Raw genomic sequence first — 22,169 nt, forward strand, 5'->3', positions numbered from 1 at the left:
TTTTTTTTGCATTAGTAATCTCAAATATTTTATATTATTTTGATCATTTTGATAGATTACTCAGGAAATCAATTTTCTTATTTTTTAGAATTATTTTTCTTATACTCTTATTACTTCTAAATTCCTTTATTCGACGGCACATGAAAAGTTGCAAATTATCCGCCCTTGAATAATCGACAGCGCAGGTCTTAATCACTCTCTTGCCCGCCAGAAAAGTTTGTTGTGAATTTCTCTTTTCCCTGAAAAACACGGAAAAGCGCAAGAAAAATGAATAATAAAGAGATCCAGGAGAAATTAAACAAGTATAAACTTCGGGTGAAGCTGTGGGAGAAGGAATTCAGAGAGAAAAACAATCGGATTCCCTCAAAGGTTAGTTCAGTGACGTAGTTCCTCTGCTGATGATCATTAAAAGCCAATTTTCTCCCCTTTTAGTATGATATCAAGGAAGCAGGAAGAGAGATAAAGGATGCCTACAAGATGTACTACAAGATCACCACGTCCCTGCTAAGCAATACCCTCACAGATGCTCTGGATGATGAAGAGGATCGCGTGATTGCCACGGAGGAGATTTCTCCGGATATCTCCTTCTCCTCAGCCAGCAAAACTGATCAGTTGGAGTCTCCAAGCAGCGAAGTACCTTCTCCACAGGAAAAGCATGACTTGAGCACTCCAGATTTTGAGGTTAGTCAGATAAATAACAAAGCGTGGGGTAGTCATTTGAGCAAGAAAACAAAAGGATCATCAGCTGTCTCCAAGGGTGGAACTTCCGGGAAGGGTAAAACATGCTTGGCAAGCAAACTCAGTCTCTCAATGAATTTTACAAAGAGAAACCCGAGAAAATCCTTCAGTAGACTCAATTCTTCCACCTCTGATAAAGCTGAAACTCCAACTCTTTCGAGCACTTCACAAATTCCGGACTTTGAGACGTTGCTGTCGCAGAGATCGTCTCAAATTCCCGAAATTATTGCTTCTGAAGCAGATAAGAAGCCCCAGAGTGTGGAGAAGATATTTGATCTCGGATGGATAGAGCGATGTGGGGGTAAGAGCGATAATTGCCCGGAATTTGATCCTTCGAGGATCTCTTCACTAAATTCACAAAATGAGACTATTTCTGGGGTTTCTCCTGTTGCTACTCACGGGAAAGCTCAGCAAATGGAAATATCTTTTGCAATTGCTACCAAAGTTACCAAAAAGGCTGATTCTGATGGGTCTGTTGTGGAGGACAGTGAGGATGAGTCTGTGATCATGTCGCAACAGTCTGTTCGGCATGTTTTGAAGAAAAGACGCGTTTTTAGTTCAATTCTCAATCGTCAGGCGAAAGAAAATGAAAATCGCCTCAAAGCACAGCAAGAAGTTGAGAAGAAGGTAGAAGCTGTGACGGAGAAGCCTAAAGAAGATGAAAAACCCCCGAAAACGTCCAGGAAGAAGACAAAAGCCCAAAAGGATGTAAAATCCAAGGGAAATCATTCAGATTCTTGGTCAGAAAAGGAAGATGAAGTTCCTCTGAAGCTGAGAAAAACCTCCAAGAAACCCGCAAAAGGTCAAGGAAGGGGAAGACCAAAGAAAACTCCTCGTGAAAATCTTCCGGAAATCCATGAGGATGACGAATATCTCCCCCCATTGGATACCGAATTCACCAAAAAACCCTCCAGGGTGGGAAAAGAATCCCTTTCGGAGAATGAAAAACTCTTTAGTTCCTACATTTGTCAGACGCTTCCTGCAGAGCAGGAGGCAACTGGTGATGAGCAAAGAGCATCCGTGAAAGATGCAGCCAAGGAGAAACTTCTCAAGAAAATTTCTTCAGGGAAAGCAAATGAGAATTTTGTACGAATTAACATGAAGAAGAAAGTCTTCGTGCGTGGGAAGAAGACAATAAACTACTCGAGGTACAAGAAGGCCATGTGGAAGAAGAAAAAAGCTGCATCGCTGTTGGATGATAGGGGATGCGATGGGGAGGAATTCAAGTGCTTCCAATGTGGAGCTCCGGGACATTTTGCAGCTAAATGCCCGAGAAATGAGAGTTTTCCCACAGTTCCCGTCACAGAGGTCAGTGAGGAGGAGCTGGTTGAGGAATCTGACCTACAGACACTTGAGGATGCAGCTCAGAGTGCCAGGGAAGTTGAAGAATTCAAGGATACGGGGAAGGTTTACTTGGAATCGGAGCAACTGGAAGATATTGTGAAGGATCTCGAGACAGCCGATGTGGAAGAAATTCAGGCAGCTGTCTACCCCTTAGATCCGCAAGGGAATCTCATTGAGACTCCCGCAGAAGTGAGAGAAGCCCTTCATCTATTCGGGCACAAATCCTTCCGCGCTGGACAGGAAACAGCAATCATGAGAATCCTATCGGGCCTCTCAACACTTGTTACCCTCAATACAGGCAGTGGGAAGTCCCTCTGCTACCAACTTCCTGCTCTAATCTACAGTCGGCATGGGAAAGGTATGACTTTGGTCATCTCACCGCTTGTGTCTCTCATGGAGGATCAAATCAGCGGGATTCCGAGTTTCCTCAAGGCGCGATGCCTCCACACGAATCAAACGCCAAAAATGCGACAACTTGTGAAGCAGGAATTGCTCGAAGGACGTGTGGATTTGCTTCTTGTCTCTCCGGAAGCAGTGGCGTATGGCGATAAGAAATCCGAATTTGGGCAAATCCTTTCCTCCATGCCAAGGATTGCCTTTGTTTGCATCGATGAAGCTCACTGCTTGTCCCAATGGAGTCACAACTTCCGCCCTAGCTATCTAATGCTCTGCAAGGTAAGTTTGAGAGTAGAGTTGATAAAATGAAGAAAATTATAGATTAAAGATTTTTTTCAAATATATTTTTTTAAATAGATTCTTCGGGAGAAACTCAAAATCTCCGTAATTTTGGGATTAACTGCAACAGCAACAAATCTAACAAGGGATGAAATTGTTTCCCAAATTGGTGTTCCGGATGGCCGATCCGGGGTTATCAGCGACATCCCCCTTCCGGAAAATTTAACCTTGACTGTCTCGACGGACGTTAAACGCGAAGACGCTCTAATAGACTTGCTGAAAAGCCCCAAATACGCTGATAAATCCGTAATAATCTACTGCACGCGTAGGGAGGTGTGTGAGAGTGTAGCAGGACGTATCCGGACAGTTTTCAGCAGTGAAAAAATACCCACGAAGAAGAGGAAGCGTACTGATTGGATTGTTGAGGCGTACCATGCGGGATTGGTAGCTTCACGCAGACGATCCATTCAGAATGCCTTCATGAGTGGGCAGCTGAAGATTGTAGTGGCAACAATTGCTTTTGGGATGGGAATAAATAAGCCGGACATTCGTGGGGTTATTCACTTCAATATGCCCAAGAATTTTGAGAGTTACGTCCAAGAAATTGGGCGAGCGGGTCGAGATGGTGAACCCGCACATTGTCATCTCTTCCTGGACTCGAGACGTCGTGACAAGATCGAATTGCAGCGGTTTATCTATGCAAATTCAATCGATCGCTTCACCCTTCGGCGACTTTTGCAGAAAATCTTCATTCCATGCGCTTGCAAGCGCGATGGACGAAGGGAATCTTGTCCAGGGCATGAAATTGCCTTCTCCGTGGACACCACAGTGCAAACACTGGACATAGCTGAAGAGAACATCTCCACACTTCTCTGCTACCTCGAACAAGACATGGCGACAATTCACGTGCTAAGTAAGGCCTATGTAAGGTGTCGAGTTTTCTCGTACGGTGGTGCAGAGCAGCTGAAGAAGGCTGCAAAGTCCTGCCCACCACTTGCCATGGCGATCTCGATGAAAATCAAAGAGGGAAAATTTCGCTCAGACGCCACTAGCATTGAGTTTTCAGCTGTGGACGTAGCTGCAGCCTTGGGGTGGGATAGTGGTGTTGTGAAGTACCAACTGAAGAACCTCGAGTGGACAAAGATGAATAATCAGCCAAGAAGGACAACAATTTCAGTTCAATTTGACGATATCGGATTCCGCATTCGGGCACCGGGGAATTTCACCGATGAACAAATGGACAACACCCTGGAAATGCTAGTCAATAGGGTGGCACAGCAAGAGAATCTTGAGATCTATCAGGTGAGCTTCTCTTTTTTTTTTGAAATCGTTTAATTTCTAACGTTAAAAATTGACAAAGAAAAAAGTCTTAATGTTTGAAATTTATAAAAATCGAATTTATATAAACATTTTGAAGGTTGTTGTATTTGAATTTACAGTGTTTGATAATTTTTGTAATTCTAACGTTTGTAGTTTCATTTCTAACAATTGACGTTAATTTTTCAATGTTTGACGTTATTTTTTTCTATCGGTTGATGTTTTCCTAACATTTGATATTTCTTTTAAAATTTTAAGTTTCTTTTCTTAAGTTTGACATTTATTTGACGTTTCTTTTCTGATTTGTCGTAAATTTTAACATTTGACATTATTTCTAATATCTGACGTTATTTTTTTCTATTAGTTGACGTCTTTCTAACATTTGACATTTTCTCTTTTTATATTTTAAGTTTGATATTTATTTATTATCAATGATTGACAATTTGTTATAAAACATTTGACGTTTCTTTTCTAACATTTGACATTTCAAACGTTTGACGTTAACTCTATTACACGTTTATTCTAACGTTTGACATTTTTTCTATGTTTTGCGTTTCTCTTCTACCGTTAAATGTTTCTTTTATTATTATTATTTTTTTAATTTTTGTCGTTTTTTCTAACTTTGACATTGCTATTCGAACTTTTACATTTTCTTTTCCTATATTTTATGTTATTTTTAGCGTTTGACGTTTGTCATAAATTTTAACATCGTCGACGTTTTTCTAACATTTAAAATTTCTGTTTCTATATATTCTAAGATTCTTTTCTAAAATTTGACATCTATTTTTCAGGGATTGACATTTTGTTAAAAAACATTTGACATTTCTTTACTAACATTTGACATTTCAAACGTTTGACGTTAACTCTATCAATTCACGTTTATTCTAACATTTAACATTTCTTTTCCTATAATTTATAACTTTCCTAGCATTTGACATTCTTTTAAATGTCTGGCGTTTTTTTCTAACGTTTGAAAATCCTTTTAAAAAATTTTCATGCAATTTTTGGCCTGGAAATTTTTCTTTTGACTCCTAAACACGTCTGGAATATTATAGGTTACTTAGACACCTAAATATACTCCCTCCTTACTGATATTTATTTTGAATCTTTATCTATCTCATCCCCAACTCTGTGTTCAAATTAAATTCAATTTTTCAATCAAATAAATTTTGATTTATTTTTTGCAGCTTCAAAGCATATTTGAGGGTCTCAATTCGGTCGTTGTACCAACAGTGGACCTTGTTCTACGTGAAGAGATGGCAGAATCTTCGGAGAAATTGAAAAGAATCATCCGGGAGTACTTTGAGAAGACGCAAGTGGGCAAAATTGATGTTACCGAAGAACCAGACGACACTACTGATGAACAACTTGAGCGAGATATTCGCTATATGGTGGCAAATTATCCGGACAACAACTTCACGGGGAGATCTCTGGCCAGGATTTTTCATGGAATTTCCAGCCCGAATTTTCCTGCAATTGTTTGGGGACGATGCAAGTTGTGGCGAGCCCACACTATGACCAATATTCATCGAATTATAGCCCTGGCCAATGCCACAATCCTAGAAATGAGGACTTGAGGGAGGTTCTGTGTGTTGGAGAGTGTTGAACATTAAAGTCGTTATTTTTTTTTTGAATATTCAAAATTGCCGATGATTTCTGTGGCGTAGACTCTTCTCTTTTTCAGCAGATGAATCTTCAGCTTTGGTTCTGCAAGAGGAAATCTCAGGAGGTCCCTTCGTTATGGGGGCAGAGAGCAGTCTGTGTGTGTGACGAAGAAAAGTCAAAGTTGGTGGAGTACGTGCAGTTGAGGAAAAAGGGGTGATTTTTATCCATTTTTCCGGGAGACACAGTACTGTGGGGGACATTGGAGTGTACAGTGCCAATTATGTGTCTCACACCTGTGCTGGAGAACGTGTGAAAATGTGTGCTTTGTTGAGAATTTGTGGATAAAAAATCACGGTGAATATTTTTTTTGTGTAAGTCCTCCCACTTCTCTTCCTCCCATTTGCTTTCCAGGGAAAACTTCTTGTGTGAAAATTGCGCGTGGAAAATCCCCATGGGTGGGTTCCACAAAGGAGGCATGAAAAGCAATAATTAAAAAAAAAAAGATGAGAAGAGTAGCCCGTTGTGCACGCGGTACTCAAGTTCTTGACTCTTTTTGCGTTCCTTCGACGACATACAATTCAATATTTTATCATCTTTTACTCATTCAGTCAGGCACAGTGTAGTAAATTGCGTCAGTTGAAGCATATCAGGGGAGACCGCGCGATGTGCCACAAAACGATACCATTAAACATTGAAGAGCAAATTCGTGTAAATTGAAACACAATTGCGCGACAAAGAGAGTCCACAAAGGGAGATTTTCGTGGCCTGCTTTTGTGCTTGAGTTTACTGAGATTTGAGATTTCTTTCTCAAGAAGTTCCAAAGTGAAAGATTGATTTTGGTGCGGTGTCGCCAAGAGGATCCCAAAAATCACCACAGAGGGTGAGTCAGAGACTTCCCACAAATTGCTGCTGTTGCCACGTCTTTGCTAAAGCAAATTGCATTCCATCTTTGCAAATCATAATTTTTCAAGAAGGGAATTCCAAGGAAAAAAAAATCTTCAAGACTGCTGTGATTTTCCTGAGAATTTCTTATTTTTAATAAGTTGTTGTTGGTGACGCAATGTGCCAATGTGTTGTTATCTCGCCAGTCACGCTTTCCCTCATTGTAGCATGTGAGGAGTGGAGAGACAATTAAATATTCCGTGCAAGTTTGATTGGCCCAGCAATTGGGTCATCCAATCATTAATCTTCATCTTGGCCGCATTTCCATAAAATTCCCATCTCGAGCCTCCTTCTCCCCAACTGTGGAAAAATTATTCCCCAAGTTCCCAAAAGTTGTGTCAATCACACAAAAAAGAACCAAAGACGTGACTATGTTCTAGAAATTTCCAGTAGCAAAGTGGATACGATGGGGAGCAAGGAACTCACAAATATGCCATTTGTGGCTTCCTCTCTGTGGGGAAGTCGATTTCCACATAGTAATTTCCCCCCACATATCAAGTTTGGAGCGTTGCTACGCAAAATTGTTTATCTATTTTCACATTTTGAGATTGATGGGAAATGCATTTAATTTTGTTACCTCTAGGCTAGACTTGACTATTTTCCCTATTTTCAAAGGACTTCCTCCCTTCGTGTGTTTTACACATTTTTCTATTTAGGAGGGATGAAAGAAGGGAGTACACGTTCAAAGGGAAATTATGCGAGGACAATGGGGATTTTTTTTAGTTCATTGGTTGGCTCTTCACAGAAGAGAGGCAAATCGATATGTAGAGGAAACAATTACTAGGAAAAAATATTTTTATGATTTTTACATCATTGAAGGAAAATTAGATGAGAATAGGGGAAAAAGGGGCTAATGAAATTATTTTTTGTAAGAATTCTAAAGGATATTCGGAGGGAAAGAATTTTTAAAATAGGTCATCCCCCGCCCTAAAACGTTTTCTCAATCCTCTTGAATATTTTAATTGCAGAGTATTAGATGGAAATAGGTTTATATAGGATTAATTTAATTGAGTATGAATCCATATCCTTTTATTCTAAATAACAAACATTCCATAAGCATTGATTGCTTTGTAAATAATTTTATTATTGTTCCATCAAAGTTGAACTCATAAAGGAGCCCATGCGCTTGATATGGGCGAAGTACCTAATTGAAGGAAACGCAGAAAACAATTTTAACCCACCCAGTCTTGTAGGGAATCAAAAAAGGATAAAGAATCGCCAAAAATATTCACCATTTTCCACTGGGGTCACAACGAAAAAAGGCAAGAAAGTTTTGTAAAAATTCAAAAAAATTGACCGCCATTCGCCATTTTGTCTCTTTCAATGCATCAAGCAGATGTTTCAATGCTTCGTCATGAGCTTGTCGACATTTCATTCATTTTTTTTTGAGAGAAAATAAAAAAAAATTGCGTATTTTTTTAGTTTAATTATCGTGGTAAATGTGTTTTACGTGTTGTTCAAGAGTGATTTTTATATCTGAATACCTGGGATGAATTCCCTCACAGCTTTTGACCGTCTCAGCGAGCACATCTCTCGTTACAAAACAAAGCAATCCAAAAACATTGGTCGTGGATTAGAGATGCAAACTATCGGAAAAATTCGCTATCGATAGCTATCGAATGTTTTTGGGAAAGCTATCGATAACTATCGATGACTATCGATAAATTTTTGTTCGTGGATATGACCGGTTTTTCGCTGTTCAGAAGAAGTGTTGGGGGACATGGGGCAAAAAGTTGTTTTTTGGGAGAAACATTTTCCTGATTTCCCTGAAAATATTTGAGTTTTTCCATGGCAACTATCTTATAGGAAATTTTCCAGGCTACAACTTTGTCTCAGACGAAAAATTTATAACTCAACGGGAAAATGCATTTTCAGCTTATTTTCCGAAACCTTCCACTTCTAACTTTTTGCCCCAACCATGGGGCAAAATGTTAATTTACGTTTTTTGTCCCTAAATTTTAATTTTACGAATTTATTTCATTTAAACACTATAAAAGCAATTGAGAATAAGATATTTGTGCAACAATTGGAAAATTTTTTTATAATAAAAATACAAAAAAAAAAAAATAAATGAATTAAAATAAAGATAACTGCCTTAAAAACGGTGTCTAACTTTTTGACCCAAGTGGTACTTTTTAATGTCAGTGTTCTACGGGAAAACCCGGAAAATTTAAACTAGGTTCGTGTTCAGCAATTGTTACTCTATCTAAAATGCATTTGGGTCAAAAAAAAATACGTAGAAATACGCCGAAATACGATATTGAAATGAAAGATCAAAGTAACTTTGAAATTCGAAAATATTATTTTTAAATAAAACTCAAAATATTAGATCAATTATTTTAAATCTTTATATGGTTAGTTAGAGTTAAAAAAAGGTACTTTTAACTAAATTAGAATAATTACGAAATAATATTTACTGAGATATCTATTGGAAATGTTGTGTCTTGTATTTCTAACATTTTGCACCAGTTACCCTATCCCCCGCAAAAAAACCAAACTACTTACCCAAAAAGAATTTATTTTTACCAACATGATAAAGCGCGTAGCACCCTCGCAAAAACCCAATTACCGAAACAGAATTTTTCATTGCGAAAATAATTGAAATAAACGAAAAACGTTCTTAAAACCCTCGCACTGCCATGAGGGGTAGGTGACCGACCCCAAAGTTCTATCTCGAGCTATTACGCCCTAATTCTTAGACATTTAGAACCGATCTTTTAGAAATAAGTTTCTTGGTTATCTGAGAAGATTGTATCAAAATTTGAGGTCAATCCATCCACCAGAAAAAAAGTTATTAACATAAATGTAAGAAGAGGGAATTCAAATATTGGTGTAACGGTTGAATTTATTCCATTTTCTCTTCGCTTTGTCACTCTGAGTCTCTTTCTTGATCATTCTAAACTGAAAAGACTCAATGAAAAATTTATTAAAAAATCCATTTAAAAATTATTTCTGTGTTCTAAAATAGACAAAAGATAAAAGAGTACCAATGAGTTTAATAATGCACATTTGACCGAAAGATTTCGGTCTATGAAGTCGGTCACTACCCCCATGGCAATGGACTTAAGTATTTTGGTCATAGTGTACGAAGAGTTAAAAAAAATGAGGTATATATTCTGATAAAAATCTTTTCTTTTTTTTTCTAAGAATTAAAAAGTTGGAAGATTTTGACAGGTGAATATTTTGGAATCGTTCTATTTTCGTTCTAGAAAAGAAAAACAAAGAATTTGTTGTCGAGGAAAAGTCAGAAGATCTCTGAAGAGGCCCGGAAAAGTAATTTTCTTTCAAAAATTCAATTAAAGGAATAACAAAATCCTATAAGATTTTTTCCAGAATATCAAAAATCTTATAATTGACAAATTTTAATTAAAAGGAAAGAAAAAATTATCAGTATCTACCCTAAGAACGTAGTTTGCTTTTTTGCAAGGGCGCTACGCGCTTAACCATATATATTTGAATAAAAGTAGTAAGTAGTCTCTCTATAACAAATATTGAAAAGATATCAATTTCATACTACTACGACTTGCTATCCGTACATGTAGAAAAAACCCTATATAAATTAAAATTAAAATTTTGATGAATCTGAGTTTGAGTTTTTATAGTATTTTTTGTAAAACTCTCAAATGAGACAGCGCGTTTCAATAGAAAGAGAAAATTATTCCGATAGTCCGATAGTCCTATTCCCAATCGATAGTTTTCGATAGTCGAAGCTATCGATAACTATCGATAAATATCGATGGTTTTTGCATCTCTATCGTGGATCGTCTCGTCTTGAAGATGGCTTTTTCTCGAATTGAGAGATCCTCTGCGCTGGAATCCTTTGCGTTTCACACTACCACGACGGACAAGACGATGGATTGCTGGTTTTGTGATTCCCTGGATGTTGTCACGCAAAACCTTACGATGTTTCTTGGCACCACCTTTCCCAAGAACTTTTCCACGACCAATGATGTGCTCGCTGAGACGGTCACAAACTGTGCGGGAATTCATCCTTCAGGTATTCAAATATAAAAATCACTCTTGAACAACACGTAAAACACATTTACCTCGATTATTAAATTAAAAAAATAAGCAATTTTTTTTATTTTCTCCAAAAAGAAAAATAATGAAATGTCAAACTGTCATCGACAAGCTCATATTGACGAAGCATTGAAACATATGCTTCATGTATTGAAATGAACAAAATGGCGAATGGCGGCCAATTTTTTTGAATTTTTACAAAACTTTATTGCCTTTTTTCGTTGTGACCCCAGTGGAAAATGATGAATATTTTTGGCGATTCTTTATTCTTTTTTGATTCCCTACAAGACTGGGTAGGTTAAAATTGTTTTCTACGTTTCCTTCAATTAGGTACTTCGCTCATATCAAGCGCATGGGCTCCTTTAATTATTATTCTAACGTACAGAAATATGAATATTTTCGTGATATTTATACGTTTTTATTCGCATACATAATTTGTTATTTAATTTATTTAAAATCAACTTTGGGGCTATCTGGATCATTTTAGTGGAGCTCGTGACCTTAAAACAACTAAGGAATTCTAAATTTAATCGAAAGAATTAATTTTATTGATGTGTATTCTGAATTCAAGATTTTAGAGATTTCAAAAAGGAAGTTTCAGGATGAAAAAATCTATGATTTCGTGTAGGAAGATTAGAGAAAAATGGATGAAATGGATAGGGGAGGGCGGGGCTATTAAAGTCACTTAAGGGTTTGGAAAAAACCTAAAATATCATATTTCCCAGCTAGATAGAACAAAATGATCTGAGAAAGAGTTGTAGGGCAGTTAATCTCCTAAAGAAATGAGCTATACATTTCGCTTTATCTATTTGGGAAATATGATATTTTGAGCTTTTTCTAAACCCTTAAGTGACTTTTTTAACCCCGGTCTCCCCTAAGATTTTTTTAAAATAATATTCACATATTACGACTAAAAGAAGTCTTTTCATGCTCAATGGATTTTTATTTTGTCTTCCTCTCAATGAAATTGTTTCAAAATCTTTTTCCTCTTATTTCGTTGATTAAAACAAAAAAAAAAGGCAAAATTTTCTTATCTTGTTCTTCTTGTACATACTTACGTATGTATATAATTTATGTAGATAACAAAGTACGATATATTGCTTTACGAATTCTTATTCGTCATAGAATTTTTCTCAAGACTTTATCTTGACGGATTTTTATTACAGAGATATTATGTTTCTGTAATAAATTTTTTTTTATTAATAAAATCTTAAAAGGTTCAGGATATTATTAATTTTGGTTATTTGTGTAAGAAAGGAATATTAAGGACCCCAAATTAAAAGTTGATATTTTTAGGAGATTTTTATTCACCTATTTGAGCTTTTAGAGGAAAGTGGAGCAAGAAGTTGAAAGTACAAAGTGTTTGGAAAATTTTATGAAAATCCATTTACTTTTTCTATCCATCTTCTATCAATCTTCTATTCAATTTTTTTTTAATAAAAATTACTCGTGTTAGTTTCCCTTAAATATTGCTAAATTTAATAATTTATTTTGTCTCTTTAAATTAAATACAAAGATTAAAATGAATTTACTCGATAATTCATAAAAAAGAAAAATAATAATTTATTCAAGAAAATATGATTTAAAAATTTAAAAGTCTTTTTGAATATTTTTCATGTAAAGAGTGTTGATTTTTCCTTGAGGTTGCCCTTTGATGAACTTTCTATCAAGATTGTCTTACACAGAAAATACGTGAAAATGAAATATTTTCATTAAACAAACTGTATCACCTTGCCCTCGTAGCTTAAATGTTTTGAAATTAATTCTGGAATGTTCAGGAATTTTATTATACTTTAATTTGAAAATCTTATTTAAAAAAAATCTTTGGAAAAAGTAGCTGTGAAGCAATTTTTCAGTTTACACCATTTAAATTAATCTGATACTCAATTTGGATTTAATTTAATCTTAATATTAAGTGGGAATGGGATATAAAAGAAAAGTTCGCGTTCGGAAAATCTTTCTTTAATTCTATCTTCTATAGAGTTTTGGAAAATACTTTTATTGTTGATTTGATAATATAAGAATATTCTATAATTGCTATAAATTCTTTTTTGGGAAAACTCGTATACTTTGCAAGAATTGACCACACTTTTCTTGATCGGATTATACATTAAAAAACCATTTAAAAAAAATGAATTTTGGTTACATACAGGAGTGTAAGCCCTTGTTGTCTACATAAGACTCTTTAAAGAGTTTATTGGTAAAGCTCTAAAAACTTTTATCCCGAATTCTATATCTTTTTGTGAAGAAGTAATATACTTCTCTTGCGTTTTTAAGCCATCAAAGAAAACGTTAAAATCCTTAAAAGAAATCGCCAAGATTATCACGAGGATTATCAGATAGATTTAGAAGGTTTTTCTTAAATTAAAACTTTAAAAATCAATAATTATGTATCAGTCTATGATCCCACGAACGCAATAAAGTTAAATATCGCAAAGATAATCCTAAAAAAAATTGAATTGTTTTCAAAATTCATTTTTTCATTCAAAAATCTCCCACATTGAGCGTATACAATTTATAAAATGTAAACCCTCTGTGCAACATTGTACGGTTCAAGTGCTTTTTAATCGTTATGAATTTATAAATTCAGCATCAGACACCCCCACGTACAATAAAAATCTCTATCAGTGACTTTTTTTTGAGTCACCTTATCAATTTTGCGCCATGAGTAGAAGAAAGACGACCGAACAATATGAACGTGAAATACGATAATCTCAATTGGACTTTATCAACTTATCCTCCTCATATTGATTGGGCGTTTAATGATCTGTGACAAAAGTTGGCAGTTATGGGGTTTTCTTCTTTTTTGCCTTTTGTACATTACACACACTCTTTTTGTATTGTTTGCTGCCAACAAACTATTCTTCTCTCATATAAATATTTTACCACGTATTTTACAACAAGAAGAGGAAGTAAAATCTCCCATTGCAACAGATAATTCACTTCCCATTCCAGGCACGTTTTATTAATTATTCTGTCTCGTGGGTGATTCATTTTATAAAGCAAAAGTATGAAAAAATTATTATTTTATTGAAGTTTTGTTACACTGTAGAATGATTTATTAACATTCTTGGAATTTATTGTATCTAAGATTTTTTTTTGATTTGTTCTTCCTTTCCACAGGATTTTGAAGAAGAAAATTTTCGTTGGAGCGTGAAGAAGATAAAAAATTCGCAGAAGGAGATTTTGTGAAAGATGGGAAAGTTTTCGGGAAAAAAATGTCGTCTCTTGACGATGATGTGGCTCACGGCGTTCTTCTTCTTTGTGGAAATCGTTGTGGGCTACGTGACGAACTCAATGGCCCTAGTAGCCGATAGTTTTCACATGTTGGGCGACATTGCGGCGCTCGTAATATCATTTTTGTCGATAAAGGTGAGGAGGAGAACATGGCCCCGAATGATTGTGATCGAAAATCAATTTCCTCTTGATTTTATTTTTTATTTTTGCAGATGTCACCAAAGAAATGGTCTAAAAACACATTTGGATGGGCAAGAGCTGAAGTTCTCGGGGCTCTTGTAAATGCTGTCTTTCTCGTTGCACTTTGCTTCAGTATTACCATTGAGGCGTGCAAAAGGTGAGTCTCAAAGAAAAATTTTCTTCTTTTTTTTCCTGCAAAAAAGTGTCTCACAGTGAAATTAATTTACAAAAAAAAAATCCATTCAATCAGATTCATCGAGGAGGAACGAATTCATGAGCCAAAACTCTTGGTAATTGTTGGATGTGTTGGACTCCTAGTCAATGTTGTTGGATTATTTTTACTCTATGGTAAGTTTGTTGATTTTTTCCTTTTTTTTTAGCATATTCAGCAGAAAATATTTTCCACGTGGATTTTATTGCTAAAGAAAAACATTTTTTTTTGATACTTTAAACCAGAACATGGAGGCCACGGACACTCTCACTCCCTATCGCGATCTCGAAATAAGTTGACACGCTTAACAAACACGGACGATAACGAGAACAATTCATTCGTGTATCAGCAGAATCCATCGGCGCAGCAATTGAAGAAGAGCTCTGGGCATAGCCACGATTCATCGCAAATGAACATGCGAGGAGCTTTTCTCCATGTCCTCAGTGATGCTCTTGGCAGTGTCATTGTTGTAATTAGTGCATTGGTGAGTACAGACAGAGACAGAAAAAATAAAACATTTTTATTGTGCAATTTCTAAGAAAAATTTTCAATGTATTGGGGACTACGGCGCCGTGTAGTTTAACATTACTACTTTAAATTGCAGTCATTGCATTCATTGACTGCCTTGTGTGGTGCTCTGAGAGAAAATACAATAAAGCGTCTGATCAGGAAATTGGAAATTTTCTCAATTATTAATAGAAATTATTATTTTATATTCCTTAAGTATTTTTTACGCGGTTGTTTTGAAGGATTTTGAATTATATTTTGATTTTTTTTTCTTGCACAAAAGTTCTTGGATTTTAATGAAAAGTTGTGATAATTACTTTTGAGCGACAAAGAAAATAAAGAATTTGAATTTGTTTAAATTAAATTAATTAATTGGTAATATTATTCTTTGAATTCATCGAATTTATAGAGCAATGATGGAAAAAAAACGTCTGACCGTGACACAATGAAGTTATGTTGATAAAAATATTTCTATAATAAATCTAACGATGCAATTTAATTACTTAAAGCTTTCAATTAAATTATCCTACATATAAGCTTAGAGTTCTAGAAAGATTAGAAATAGTAGAAATAAAATTAAGAAATTTGCTATACTCTGAAGAATGATTTTCGGTCCTTTCTTTCGTTTTTTTGTATTAAGGAATTGTTTAATTTTTCATTAATAAGAAAACGTCTTAATATTTTTGTACATTTTAAAAATCACAAAAGAACTTAAAGTCTCACAGAAACAGTAGAGAAACGAAAAGTTATGTATAAAATTGTGATTTTTCATGAAAGATTCCTAATTTCAACTCACAATATACCTAAAAGAAAATTGAATTTATGTTCTGAAAATTTAATTCATTGAAGAAATTATGCTGGGAAATAATCTCTTAGTTGGTGTTCGTAAAATTTATGAAATAGGTAAAATAATATTTGAATTTGGCGCGCGATCGAAGTGGTGAATTTGTGTAGTGAAAATAGAGAATGTGGGGAAAAAATGTTTGATCAGGCTCGATGGTCCATAAATGTTCGGGAAATTTCCATATTTTACGCGATAAAATTACATTTTATTACGGAGCAATCACGTTTGCATCCGTACACTTTGCCTTCTAAATCCGATTTGTCATCTTTGCCGCACAAATCATTCTTTTTTCCCCAAATGCTCTATTTTCATCACACGAATTCACCACTTCGAGTGCGCGCCAAATTCAAATATTATTTTATTTCATAAGTTTTCCGAACAGTTGGGTTCCGAATAAATAAGATTTCTAGATTCCTATGAACATAACATTAAAAAAAAATATTAGCGGCAATCTTTTAGAATAAATTTGCAGTCAATGACTGTATCCAACCATCAAGGAAAAGCAAAGTGAAATATTTTCACGAATAAAATTTCAAAGGTTGCAGTTAATATATTTATTTATATAAGATTGTATATTGATATAAACATTGAATGATTTTTCCATTGAAAATAACACACAGATGATGATTCAAGTTTAAGCCTTTGAGATGGTTCAAGGTGCCACTAAAAATATTTTCGTCCAAACACAGAGCTGTATAGCGAAGCATCAATGTAGATTTTTTTACCACTTAGATTGGAGATGACACAAAATGCCATAAAAAGCACGTGGTTAAAAGTTGTAGAGAAGAAGCAATTTTCTCAATTAATTCAGTACAAAATGGAATGAATTTCAAATGAGTTTTAATTAAAATGCAATTCATGTTTTTTTCTTCTCTTTTATAATTTTGTAGTTTTATTGCAAAGTGTAGTAAAGAGACGAGTCTTTAAGTAAGCAGATAACGATTTGGGGTTTGTAAGAGAGATAAATTCGTATTTCAGTGGGATCTTTTGGTTTCTTTTGAGTTATCTAACATAATTCCAAAGTTGTTTCGTCTTTCTTTAAGGAAAAACCTCATTTGAATTTAAATGAAGTTTGAAGAAAATTAAAGAAAAAAAAAATAGACAAAATTTACGCACAAAGACTACAAAGTTTTAGTCACGAACATTCAATGATTTAGTAGAGGTTGCTGTTAATCAAATATAAATCAACTTGTAAGATGAGACAGGTCAGATATTGAATGAAAAAAAAATGAGGAATTGCTAAATAAAATGACAAAGAGTTCGAATTGAAATTTAATATTTTTTTTTTATCAAAATCAGTACAGTAGATAAAAAAAAATTATTTAGAGCTGCCTTAAAAGACTTAAAATCTGTTTTTAAGTGATTTTTTGCCACTTAAAATCATTTTTGATTAAATTTTTCGACTTAAAATCATTTTTTAATTGATTTTCTTTTAATAAAAATCTTTTTTAACTGATTTTTTGCAACTTAAAAATTATAGTTTGAAAATGAATGAATATTTTCTCAAAGGTAGAGTATTTAGCAGGAAATGATAAAAAATAAGTTAAAAAATATTCTTTAACTCTTTAACGTAATCTTCGTTGGAAATAAATTTTTTTTAACTAAAAAGACTAGAAAATTTTAATTTTATGATAATTATGGTAAGAACTTTATAATTTTGAGTCTTTATTATAGGCTAAGAGGCCAAGGTCCTAATTTTATTAGTTGGTATACCACAATCGTGGCATACCAAGTATTGTAATCGTCGGAAAAACCGACTACCTCAGATCGGGCTCAAACTTGGTATGAGCACGTTTCAGACAACCCACATTCCAAAAATGGTGGTGGAAAATTTTTGATCCGGCCGGCCTGCCGTCCTGCCGTCCTGCCGTCCGGGACTCTAAACTTTGCCTTATATCTCGAGAACGGTGAGAGATAGAGCCTTCAGGTTTGAAGTTTTCTATAGAAATGTGGGTGTAAAATTTCATTTTTTTGCATTTTCAAAATCCAAGATGGCCGCCATCCGCCATTTTGAAATACTGTCAACCAGTTTCCTTATAGCTAGAGGTCTGAAACTTTAGTATGTTGTAGTGCTCAGTGAGATGTTTTCATCGATAACTCATACTTCAAAATCGGTCAAGCGGTTAAGCAAATATGGCGGTCTAAAGCAAAAAGTGTTTTTTCGATATAACTCGAGAACGGCTTGACCGATTTTGACCGTCTTGGTATCAAATGAAAGGTTTCAAGAAGCTCTACAACTGTCTAAAACATTCCTAGTTCCAAAAATATCCGCAAGAGGCGCTAAAATCAAAAACAAAAATTGCCTAACTTTAAAGGGCAATATCTCTGAATCCCCATCATCGATTTCTTTTAAATTTTGATATGTTGTAGCCTAAGTCAATATCTTTCACCAGTCCGAAAATGAAGAAAATCTATGTCGCCGTTTAGAAGATATAGCCATTTGAAAAATTCTTGAATTTGAAAAGTTGTAAGAGCCATATCTCCTGAACCGCTTGCCCGATTTTGCTCATCTTGGTATTAAATTAAAGGTTTTGCAATTCTCTACAACTTTCTAGAACATCAGAAACCTCTAGAACCATTTCTTGAGGACAAAAAGTGCAAAAAACTGTTTTGGTGAAACAAAAAACCGCCATTTTTGTTCTAGATGTGACTTTGAAAATTATTGAAATTTATGTCAATTTATAGCCTATTTTAATACCTTTCCAAAACTAGTCAAGAATTTTCTATAGGTCTTATAGAACTTCAGATATGAGCATTTTTATCTTTCATATTGATGAATTTCATAAAAAAAATCAACTTTGCCTACTAATCCTACTTACAAATTAAATTACAACACCATCCGCGTTGTGGTATACCAACTCTAATAACTGGACGCGTTATGATTGACTTACACAATGCAATAATTTTGATAGGGAATAATAAAATTTTGCCACAAACATTTAGGGAATGCCATTTAATGGGAATTTATTGTTTATATTAGTTGGTATACCACAATCGTGGCATACCAAGTATTGTAATCGTCGGAAAAACCGACCACCTCAGATCGGGCTCAAACTTGGTATGAGCACGTTTTAGACATCCCACATTACAAAAATGGTGGTGGAAAATTTTTGATCCGGCCGGCCTGCCGGCCTTCCGGCCGGCCTGCCGGCCGGTGGTCCAAACTTTGCCTTATATCTCGAGAACGGTAACAGATAGAGACTTCCGGTTTGAAATTTTCTATAGAAATGTGGGTGTAAAATTTCATTTTTTCACATTTTCAAAATTCAAAATGGCCGCCGTCCGCCATTTTGAAATACCGTTAACCACTTCCCTTATAGTTAGAGGTCTGAAATTTTAATATGTTGTAGTGCTCAGTGAGACGTTTTCATCGATAATTCATACTTGAAAATCGGTCAAGCGGTTTAGCAAATATGGCGGCCTAAAGCAAAAAGTGTTTTTTCGATATAACTCGAGAACGGCTTGACCGATTTTGACCATCTTGGTATCAAATGAAAGGTATTGAGAAGCCCTACAACTGTCTAAAACATTCCAAGTTCCAAAAATGGCCGCAAGAGGCGCTAAAATCAAAAACAAAAATTGCCTAACTTTAAGGGGCAATATCTCCGAATCCCCATCTTAGATTTCCTTGAATTTTTGATATGTTGTAGCCTGACTTAATATCTTTCACCAGCCCGAAAATGAAGAAAATCTATGTCGCCGTTTAGAAGATATGGCCATTTGAAAAATTCTTGAATTTGAAAAGTTCTAACAGCCATATCTCTTGAACGGATTGTCCGATTTGGCTCAACTTGGTATCAAATTAAAGGTTTTACAAAACTCTACAACTTTCTAGAACATCAGAAACCTCTAGAACTATTCCTTGTGGACAAAAAGTGCAAAAAACTGTTTTGGTAGAACAAAAATCTGCCATTTTGTGTTCTGGAGGTGACCTTGAAATGTATCGAAATATATGTCAGATTATAGCTTATTTCAATACCTTTCCATAACTAGTCAAGAAATTTCTGTAGGTCTTATAGAACTCCAGATATGAGCATTTTTATCTTTCATATTGATGAATTTCATAAAAAAAATCAACTTTGCCTACTAATTCTCCTCACAAATTAAATTACAACGCATAGACTGACCCATCCGCGTTGTGGTATACCAACTTTAATAACTGGACGCGTTATGATTGACTTTAAGATTAAGACTGACATATCTCCCAATCAGCAAGAAATCCTTATTCCCTTCCAAAATCTACATCTACAATCCTCCATCTTATAACTCAACTCTGATGTTGCGTTCAGCACGCGAAAGTCGCCACAAAATTGCGTCTTTCTCATCTTTCTGCTACAGATTTGCGCATCCAAAAAAGCTTTATAAAATTTATCACCCAAAATACGTTGCAATATGTGAATCATCTCACAAAGATCACGTGCAAATATCTCGCTCATTCACGATCTTTGTTTAACTTTATAGACATCAGACACAGTGATGATGCTTTCGCTGTACATATTTATTGCCCAAAAAAATTCACACAGAATGTGTGGGTGATGCTTATTATGGAAAAAAAAAGTGATGAGATTTGACATAGAAAGAAATATTTGAAATTTCTTTTTTTTTTTGTAGGTCGTCTGGTTGACAGAATGGAAGTACAAGTACTACATGGATCCAGCTCTATCAATTGTCCTTGTAATTCTCATTCTACACTCTGTGTGGCCACTGTTGCGGGAATCGGCGCTTATTTTGCTCCAAACAGTACCGACGCACATTCAGGTGGATGCCATTCAGAAGCGTCTCCTGGAGAAGGTGGACGGTGTACTGGCGGTGCATGAATTTCACGTGTGGCAATTGGCTGGGGATCGCATAATTGCCTCAGCGCACATACGTTGCCGCAATTTGTCGGAGTACATGAAAATTGCTGAGAAGGTGAAGGAGTTCTTCCACAATGAGGGCATCCACTCGACGACAATTCAACCGGAATTCGTTGAGATTGAGGCTCTCAACAGCCTCGCGGCGTCCGATGGTATCTCAAGTGATCTCAATGGGAGCGGATCTCAGGACTGCTGTGCTCTGGATTGCCCAACAACCGATGAGGGGTGCGTCCGGGCGACATGCTGCCAAAACAACAATAAGGTAATGACTGATTTATTTTCTTTTGAAGGATCCTGTACGAGAATATTCTCTTTTTTTTGCTTGAAAGTTTGTTCTTTTTTTTATTTGTTGGAATTTGACAATTTTGAATGCTTTTTGGGCAGTTTTATGCGGGATTTGATGTTCTAAAGAAGAACCTTTTAAAATCAAAACGTCAGCAAATGAAAGAGGAAACATTAGCAGAGAATGTACCGGAACAGATTTCTGAATTTCGACTCAGTAGTTGATAAAAGTAGTAAAATCTTCTTATTGACTTTTCTCAGCATCTGAGTCGAAGTTCAAAAATCTGTTCCGGTACATTGTCTGGTAATGCTTCCTCTTTCATTTGCTTTTTACCCCATCAAAATCCATCCAGTAGATCCTGAGAAAACGCTACCTTTGTGTTTTGGGGAAAATCTCAAGATGGCGGAAAGTGATTTTCTTACACTTCAATAATTAGGCTACAAATATGTAACCAATATCGGAAAATCAAATTTAAGAAAAACCCCCAAGAAAAATGAAAACTTAAAAATATGTAAATTCTAACCGCTTTCCCAATTTGATTTTTTTGCGCTTCCTTAGAAACTGAAGAAGCTTTTAATTATTTTTTTAAGTTCAAAGAAAATTGGAGGAAAAACGCAAAACAAATTAAATTAATTAAATTTTAAAAATCATCTGAAAGACAATATTATTTTTTTTTACTAAAATTACAAGTTTAGAGATGTCTAAATTAAACACATTTCATCCACAAGAAAAAACTTTAAGAGTTTATTATGGGAAATATATTAAATTTATTAGCTGTATTTGTTTTCATTATTCCCTTATTTCGTTTTTGTTTTTATTTAAAGACAACAATTTTAACGATTTTAAATGACATTACATTATTCTTTTTTTTCTTTCATGTCTCTCTGTGTGATACAAAATAAAAAAAAATGTGGAAACAAACCAAAATAGACGCAATTGCCATCCCCATCCCCATCGCCGTTCCTCTGTCGCCAACGCAGCAGTGGAAATGCACGGAATGACGTGGAAACGGGCTCCCTGCTGGATTTCCCCGTAAACAATCTCACACCGGGCCCCACGAGGAGCACGCTAACGCCAGAGAAGAGCCCAAAGACGTCCGTCTGACGAACAGCAACGCCTCAGCGACCCTTTCAGGCATCAACCCTCGATAGTAATAGTAAAGTTAGAACTTTTTCACCATGTGGCTGTGATGGTCGATGTGTAATTAGTAGAAATATTACCGTGGGTACTACATTTCTTCCCCCAGAGACGCCCAATTATTAAAGAAAAAAAACACACAAAAAAAAGATTAAGAAGTGAAAAAAAAAACCTATGAAATCTAAAGAAAATTACTATAAACTTTATTTAATCTATAATACTGCCAGTTGTAGACAGTAAACGTGTGTGTGATCTGTGTGTGTGTGGAAAAAT

General features: G+C 35.2%; 3 protein-coding genes across 6 annotated transcripts in view; all 3 read left to right on the top strand.

The window, feature by feature from the left end:
- The window catches only part of LOC129794093 (GPI mannosyltransferase 3), a 1,193,052-nt gene that overhangs the window by 6,777 nt on the left and 1,164,106 nt on the right, over positions 1-22,169 (top strand). The window lies entirely within an intron of this gene.
- On the top strand, positions 162-5,710 carry LOC129794058 (ATP-dependent DNA helicase Q4). Its single transcript, XM_055834645.1, has 4 exons — positions 162-369; positions 433-2,757; positions 2,836-4,059; positions 5,262-5,710. The coding sequence occupies exons 1-4, from the start codon at positions 268-270 to the stop codon at positions 5,649-5,651; spliced, it is 4,041 nt and encodes a 1,346-aa protein (XP_055690620.1). The 5' UTR covers positions 162-267; the 3' UTR covers positions 5,652-5,710.
- LOC129794111 (proton-coupled zinc antiporter SLC30A1) lies at positions 5,805-22,043 on the top strand. 3 transcript variants are annotated; one of them, XM_055834737.1, is made up of 7 exons: positions 5,805-6,050; positions 13,765-14,013; positions 14,091-14,215; positions 14,309-14,406; positions 14,515-14,753; positions 20,232-20,738; positions 21,690-22,043. In XM_055834737.1, the coding sequence occupies exons 2-7, from the start codon at positions 13,837-13,839 to the stop codon at positions 21,861-21,863; spliced, it is 1,320 nt and encodes a 439-aa protein (XP_055690712.1). In that variant the 5' UTR covers positions 5,805-6,050; positions 13,765-13,836; the 3' UTR covers positions 21,864-22,043. The 3 variants fall into 3 exon arrangements, with proteins under 3 accessions (XP_055690712.1, XP_055690714.1, XP_055690711.1); XM_055834739.1 differs by having other exon boundaries at positions 5,805-6,033; XM_055834736.1 differs by lacking the exon at positions 5,805-6,050 and adding an exon at positions 6,215-6,559.

The sequence above is a fragment of the Lutzomyia longipalpis genome, chromosome 3 (genome assembly GCF_024334085.1).
Source record: "Lutzomyia longipalpis isolate SR_M1_2022 chromosome 3, ASM2433408v1".
NCBI lineage: Eukaryota > Metazoa > Arthropoda > Insecta > Diptera > Psychodidae > Lutzomyia > Lutzomyia longipalpis.